The 8517-nt window shown below is 31.5% G+C and overlaps 1 protein-coding gene across 1 annotated transcript; it reads right to left on the minus strand.

Moving 5' to 3' along the window:
* Positions 1-4178: 4178 nt before the first annotated feature.
* On the minus strand, positions 4179-8268 carry LOC107021450. The gene is made up of 5 exons (XM_015222118.2): positions 8054-8268; positions 7573-7670; positions 5581-5662; positions 5389-5477; positions 4179-4632 (listed from the first exon to the last, which is right to left on the minus strand). The coding sequence occupies exons 1-5, from the start codon at positions 8093-8095 to the stop codon at positions 4386-4388; spliced, it is 558 nt and encodes a 185-aa protein (XP_015077604.1). The 5' UTR covers positions 8096-8268; the 3' UTR covers positions 4179-4385.
* Positions 8269-8517: the final 249 nt, after the last annotated feature.

The raw sequence follows: 8517 nt of genomic DNA on the forward strand, positions 1-8517 counted from the left end.
GGGGGGGTGGGGGTTGTAGAAAGGGGAAAAAGATTGGTGTAGCTGTTTATTGATTGTAGAAACTTGGTTCAATGTCTTGTAGTGATTCTCCACTTCTTTAACATAAGTAGGTTTCAATTCAAGATTTACATTTTTTTGTTTCAGAGAGAGTGTTTATCATTTGGTTGATTTTTGTGTACTTATCCTACTATTGTTAATGAAGTTTAAGTTATATACACTGATGCGTGTGACAATGTAAATATATTTTACAATATCAAATGTAGATTTACTTGTAGCCGGACCTTTCCTCAAATCGTGCATTTAGCGAGAAGTTTAATGCATCGGGCTATCATTTTTTAGGAGGGTGGGATATCCCTCCTTGCATGCATTTGTCGATTCACTCTTCACCGACGAGAAAAAATTAGAGTATGTTATATGACCGCAAAATATTTTATAATTTTTTGAACGAATTTGTAATATCCATCTGCTAATGTATAATGTGTATCATGGAATATGCTTTATGGGATAAGAGAAATTTGAATAGTAGGGTTGTACATTAGTCGATTTGATTTGATTTTTTATTAAAAAAAATTGAAACCAATTATATCGATTTATTAAATCTAAAACCAAATCAAATCATACGATTTTTTCGATTTCGGCTTTAGTCGATTTTTTTTATTTTATTTTTTGGCTTTAGTTGATGCCAAGATTTGCAAAGTAGGCCCTTAAACTTCTACTCTGTGATTGATTGACTCCTACCAGTGCTTCCACATCCAAAATAAAAAACTAAAAGAGGATATTGGTTTCAGTTTTTGATACTATCATATGAAAGAATTTACAACTTTGGTACATTTGTCATATTTTTGAAATGTTTGTTTTTTTAAAAAAAAATGTTAAAATTTCTTTGAGATTTAATTTAAAATAATAAATTATTAATTATGATAGAAGATTAATAGTTCGCCGAGCATACATCTTTTTCATATCAGAAGTATTAGTATTAATTTTTCATTTGCTTATTCTTAGATCTCTCACTATATTTATTTATTATCTTGTTATTGTTAATACTTGCTATTATTGCTTCTTTTCGTCTCATCAGAAGATAGGGATAAGATTTGTATATATATATATATTCTATTTCCTTCAGATCTCATTTATGAGGTTATAATAAATTTGTGTAGCATCATTTGCTCAAGTCTTTTACACATATGAGACTAAAAAAGAAGTCATTTCCTTCTATTCAATTCATAAGTGATCCAAAGATTTCATTTCCTCAATTTTCGAGGGCGATTTGTGAGCCAAACAAGTGAAATTTTTTTAAAAAATAGGTAGAGGTGAGATTTGATGTCAGTTACTCTAATATCATGTTGAAGTGTGTGACTTTCTCATCTAAAAGCTAAAACTGTTAGATAGACACTTCAACATTAACACAGATTTTACATTTTTCAAAAATAAATATTAATTAAGAAAGTCCTTTCAAAGAGCAAGGTTCTTGACCAATGCATCGATCGTGATGGAATGGTCGAGGATTCTTCCACCTTTTACTAGAGGTTTCGGCCCCTTGTGATTGTGAATTGAATGAATAAACGGATGAAATCAAGAAATAATTCAGCCGCCTTTAGAAAACAGTCTTATAATGGGTAAATTTTAATTAGTCAAATCTCTATGAAAATATAGAATATCGAGCGAAAAATAAAATAAAAAAAGTAAAATTCTTAACTAAATTCAAGTGGTGGTGGGCATCCTACTAAACCATTAATAAAAACAGAAATTGACATATCATAATTTCACTTTTTTCTTTTCAACGAAAATGACTACTATATGAAAGAATATTAATAATCACATTAAAAATTGTCCATTCTTTTTTATTTTTTCAACAATGGGAAATGTTTCATCTTAAATAGCCTTTTTGAAGATGACCAAAAACCAAAAGCCTTAAACATAACTTTCACAAAAAAGTTCTTTTTTTTTCCTTTCTTGTAATTTCCTATGGTTTGATATATCTTGTAACTTATATATAAAAAAAATTGAATCATATAATTATTTTGTCTTTCAAAAGTGATCAAGTTAATTTAAAAAATGTTTCTTAATTTTTTAAAATTTGATTGATCAAGATATTTTTTTCTATAAACATAAGTTTTGAAAATGAGAAAAAGAAATCTCTAGAAAAAGTAGAGAAAACAAAGGAGTAAATGATATTCCACATGTATTATTTTCTATTTCCCATCTCCAATGTCCAACCATGGGTGGATCAACAATATTTATTTTCTATTTTCCATCTCCAAATATCCAAGAATGGGTGGATCCACATAAAAATATATAGATGTCATAATACATAAATATGTCTTTTAACTTGGTTTCGAATTATTTATGTTCTTTCAATATTGGGTGTGCACATGTAGGCACTTAAACTTGTATAAAGTTGAACAAATTGACACACATGTCCTACATATCATCCTAAATGTCATTTTTTGTCCTACGTGTATTGTGTCATGTGGGACTCATGTGTTTATTTATTTAAAAGTTGGATAGCTAAGGTGTCTGTTTGTGCATTATGAAAGTTGGAGGTTAAAGTTGAAATTTGAAGTCAAATTTAGGGTTCAATATATGTATTATGCCTATATAGATTCATGTGAATGCAATAGGTAGCTTTTGTGTAGTTTTCAAAATTTCATTACATATCTATAAATTATTAACAATAAATCTAGTTATTATTCAATTTAATTTAACTTGATGTTAGTGTAATAAAAACCTACATAAGGTTATATAAAGTTTGAAACTTTAAATTCACCTTAAATTCCACCAACCACATGACCCTAAATAGTTATATTGGAAAATATAATAATAGAAGTGATGTCATTTTTCTATCATAAATTAGGAGTGAAAGAAACATCTATCTTCCACCACCCTTTAATTTTAGTCCACAATAAAAATAATTTCTTGGATTTAGTATATATATATATATATATATATATATATAAAATAAAGAAAGTACTCCACCTCTTCTTTATGTTTTCCTTTTATTTCTTTATAATATGAACAAATGTCTAGATCTGAATATACATTTTAATACTAAGATGTATGTCTCTAAATAAATCTTAACACTAATAATATTTTAAGACGGTTTGTTTTCAATATCAGAATGTACATATGAAATTAATTACTATATTAATAAAATATTATAAAAATTTCATTTCAACAAAAAATATTACTTTTTGATTAAAAAAAATATTTTAACTATTTACAATCCTCTTCAAAATTATGTATATACACTTGTCATGTTCTTGATGGTAATGGTTTAACATAGCTTTGCTTTGTTTCCTTGCATTCTTAAATGTGTTGCTCAAGGTTTTACTTTAATGTAAACTATTATGGTTTTCCCTTTTTATTATTGGCATGATACATAAATATGATCTTTAGCTTGACGTCAGTTGATAAATATGACTCCTAACTTTGAATATGCACAAGTAGACGCTTAAACTTATATAAAATTGAATAAATAGATACACGTGTCCTACATGACATGATACAGATAGAATGTTATGTAGGACACAAATTTTCTATATAAGGTGCCATGTAAATTGGATGGAAAGATAGGATCATTTGTGCTAGCTCTTGCTGGACTCCTTTACATTGAACGTCACATAAGCTTGGTTAATGATCAAGGAGGTTAAAATAATGCATTTTAAAAACTTCGAGGGTTCAATTGGCAAATCAAACCGAATTGATGATTCTTCAATTGTGGTATTTCGATTTTCGACTCGGTGTCAGATCTATGTTTTTGTAAATTTATTACGGTTTAATTTTCAGTTACATGATTTATGTCGTATTTTAGTTTACTGAAAGTTATACATCAGTACAAATATAATTTGAATTCTTTTAGGCTTTGTAAAACTTTTTTAGTAGTATAGTATAAGTTTATTCCTACTTTTAGCCCACTAGGTTGAAAAATCTAACAAAAAAAAACCATAATTGTGAAAACGCCCATTAATTCGGATTTAAATAGTGAAAACAAAAATTAAAAAATAGAAAATCGAAACAAATTACCGAATGCTCACCCTATCTTGAATGTGGGTTGTACAAGTTTAATTATAGTAGTCATAAAAACAAAAGATAAATGCCAGAGGAGATCACAAGCTAGGAAATCAAATCAAATCTTCATCAACAAAGTGAAAGTTTACGTAATCAACCATCTAAGCAACTAAAGAACAAATATCGCATAACTTTTTTCGTAAGCAGAAGGCAGAGTAAAAGAGGCTAATATAATTGATACAAAGTAACTCCAAATGAGAAAATATAATTTAGGATCACCATAGATCCACAAGACTAATAATGTTACCATTTCACAACATAAATTGAAAATACAGAATTTTTCTAACTCAGTACACAACAGCACCTTTAAGTTACACTTACCGTCTTCTCTTTTGCGACTTTGGAGGTTTGAGAACACTCCAGTCAAGTCTCTGTGGCATTTTGGATCTCTGGCTACTACTAGGTGACGAGGCTGGATCGTCCAAGACTCTCTTATGTGATTTGTTTGAATACTGCCCCTCAGAGGATGTATTGTCTTGTTTCCATTTAATATCTTCGTTAGGGTCGTCATAAGAGTCGTCCACATCAGAGTTCTCCAATCCATATTGTGATGTACCATTTTCTCTGTGGCAATGAGTAGTAACAATTGGTCTAAATAAAAATTGAACTCCAACTCAACTCGAAAAACAAGTGAAATGCTTAAACAAGATATTCAACGTATGTAGGACTTACAAACTATTGAAATGCACCCAATCTAATATACTCCCTATTTCATTACAATGTTTGAGTCGGCATGGACTTCAGGAAGAAAGGAAGACTTGAAATTTGTGGTTTTTAAACAAAAGCTATAGAGATTTGTGTGGCTATAAATCATCAAATTAAAGGTAAAGAGAAATGTTCAAAGATGAGTTTTTCAAAATATAGGAATGTGTCGTTCTTTTTGGGACAAACGGGAAAATGAAAATGTTGTCGCATAAAATGGAACAGAGGGAGTAAAATATATAGCAATCAGGAAAGCAATGCAGTCATTGGGACAAAAGATGGCATCGTACTTCACATCTCTTAAGACTATATTGACCATTTGATTTATAAATTGTGTTTTACGTAATCAAATTTCTGTATGTGATCTTTCATACTTAACTGTAGAGATCTTATACAATATATCACCAATTATCATCCCTATATAAGCAAAGGCATCAGTAAGAAGGACTTTCAACAATACACTAGGAGGAAGTAAAGCTTTTGCGTACCAATGAAACAGACGAGAAACAATAAAGCCAAGATGGTGTATACTAGGAGTAATGGCTCATACGCTTAGACCTTAGTGCATAACAATAAGCACAAAATTTGGAAAGGATACAATGAAAATTTCAAACTGACCTTTTAGTAATCCATTCACTCGTCTCCGAAGAACAAGCAGGAGAAGCAGAACCTTCGGAGCGTGGTTTTGAAGCTTCTTCACTCAATTTCTACCAAGACAATTTTTTCATGAGACATGGTTACAAACCACTGGAGAAAAAAAACTGAACAGTCTTCAGAAAGTACTTTACATCATGCAAATCATATACTCACATCAATAGAAGGATTAAAACCTTGAAAAGACATCCGACCTTTTATAGCCCCAGGGTGGGGATCCCCTTCCATAATGATAACACTGAATGTGAAAAGGAAATAAAGAAAACTCTGAGGAAAAAGTATTTGTTTAAAACAGCAGCAAATATGGAATTAATATAATAATTCGTCCTTCCGAATAACTCCACCCCATCCCTCGTCATTCACTCCCCCCGAAACCTATAACTGACATGATGAACTAATTATTGTAGCGGACACAATAGTCAATATTTAATATGAACCACAACACAATACCACAGTGTGAGAAAATAGATTCCATTAAGCTTCAGATTGTAAGAAAAAGATTATCATAAAATAAATTCCCCAAATTATTTCCTCTGTCTCAATTTAAGTGTCTTAATTTGATTGGGCACGAGTTTAAGAAACAAAGAGAGAATTGTGAATCTTATGGTCTTAAATTTAAGATGTGTATAGTCCTTTAAATTGTGTGGTCTTAAGCTTGTCATGTCGAATGTTAGAATTAGAAAACTTAATAAATATAAAATGAGATACTCTTTTTGGGATAACCAAAAAGGGAAGTAAAACAATAAATTGGGACAGAAGCTGAGGGAGTACTTTTTAGCATTAGGCTCACAAAGCTGACTAAAATTACGTTAATAACATCCAATATGCCCTTATAATATCTAAATGCTAGAGGGAAAAAAGAAGCTTAGTCTAAGATACATTAGAGAGGCCCACTCAAAAATCACTTGCTAGTGATTGCAAATATACTCCGAAAAGGGTTGAGCGTGGATGTAATTCAGCTAGAATAAAGTGAGATTTTATTAGTTCTAAATGCTGACAACCATTTACAGGAAAAAGTTATACGAAGTCAGCTTTTCTCTACATATCAAAAATCGTATCTGAGAAACCTAAACATAATAGATCTTCCATTCTAGTACTATTCGAGTACTGCAAAGAAAGAACACATTTTTCGTGATATAATTTACTAAGTTACTCCTTTATGTACCCTTAAAAAGATAGTGCTCTGGCACAGCCTATATCTCGGAAGCTTACTTGATACTAGCTAAAAGGAGAGATCTAGTTTCAGTGGTATTAAACTTGATCCAGCTCTAAATGAAGACTCAGTCCAAGGAAAAAGTAAGTTGTAATCCTACTCTAACATTGGTCTCAAAATAGAAAATGCAAATAACAAGTAATGTATGCTCTTTTTTCACGCCACAATGTTAGTCATAGCAACTCAAGCCTTCCATCCCAATGTGTTGAAGATGCCATTTCACTAGTTAATTCATTCCATGGCATTTAATCAATCACAGCGCTTGAGCTCAATAGTTGATGTATTTAGGACAGACCCAGAATGTGTAGGAAAGAAGTGTGTTGCCATATCAAAAAGTGAGAAAGATGAAGATACAAAGAAAGAACTCTAAAACAAAATGCATAAAGAGGCAAAGGTTCCATTTTAAGGGGCTAGTAACGCACGAATTATAACATCAGCTTGGTACATTCTATCTTGACCAGCCTTCTTTTTTCAGTATATATTGTTTATTATCGTATCAAATTCCTCATATCTTAAAGCCAGCATTATGGTTATACTAAGACAATTCTCAACACCAGAATGATTCCTCATTAAAAGATTTCCAAAGGTAATTAATGCCTTTTAAACGAGCTTGCTAGTTGAAGTGAGAATGATAACATCAGCTCAGTACATTCTTTTTCTTGGCCAGCCTTCTTTCCTCTCTCAATATTCTTTCTTATCGTATCAAATTCCAACTAGCATTATGGTAAAACTACGACAATTTTCAATAGAGAATGATTCGTCATTAAAAGATTCCAAAAGGTAAATAATGCCTTTTAGAAGTACAATTGTGGTCATGCTTCTATAGTTCAATACTAATCTAACTAAAGTTACAACTCAAATCTCAACTCTTGTAATATCCTAGGGCCAACTCGCATCAATTAAACAAAGATCGAAAATTTAAAGAGGAAAGTTACCATCTTTTGGGAGCACTAGAGGAGGAGAAGTTTCCATCAGGTATCACTTCTTCTTCCTTCTTAGGCTTTTCCTCTCTGAGAGAAGCCCTTTGCATAAACTGCAATCACAAAACATCAAAATAATTTAGACAACACAACAACAATTACGCCTCGATCACATATACTATTTGATGTCAGCTATATGACTGTCTTATACACATTCTGCCCTACTCAATCAATTCATCAAAGCTAGAACTTTTTTTTTTTTGAAGAATCAACCTAAATAGCTTCTCCCCAGCAGATATATTATATATGTATGTATAAGCCCATAATTACATGTATACAATTAGCAAAAAACCGAAAATTTACTAAAGGGCTAAACTAACAAGTTGAGAAAACTACGTAAGAATCAAAAACCTACAAAACCCAGTTCAAAATTTCTTCTTTATTCAATTTCAGAGATACTAAAGGCACCAAATTGAAGTTTTTTTTTTCTTTTTACCTTCAAGTTCCTCAAGGTACCGGATAGTTCACGCTTGGCCATTCTGATTTACAGAACAACTTCTTGGGGCACACCGAAACTGAAAATTGCTTTTACCCACTTGCTATTATTGAATTTTCCGGCAAGGTGACGGCGCCGGCGCTAGCCTGGAGCTAACTCCAAAGGGCTGAAAAAAGTTTACTGAACCGAAGAGGTTCTTCTGGGCGTTTGAGGGATTTTACTTCAGTTCAAAATAACAAATTTTCCTCCAACTCAAATGGGCCTGCTCATGTTCAATGATGGCCCAATGGTAAGACTAACTTTGGATAACTTGCACAAATAGCCTATTGAAACTATTTAATATTTAGCAACAATAAAGTTGATAACGATGAATTGTCTTAGTATTATGGATAGATCCGTCAAAATGTACTTAGACCATGGGATCGGCCCAACTCAACCCTATATTGAGGTAAGGTTGGGATAAT

Source organism: Solanum pennellii, chromosome 6 (assembly GCF_001406875.1).
Source record: "Solanum pennellii chromosome 6, SPENNV200".
Lineage (NCBI taxonomy): Eukaryota > Viridiplantae > Streptophyta > Magnoliopsida > Solanales > Solanaceae > Solanum > Solanum pennellii.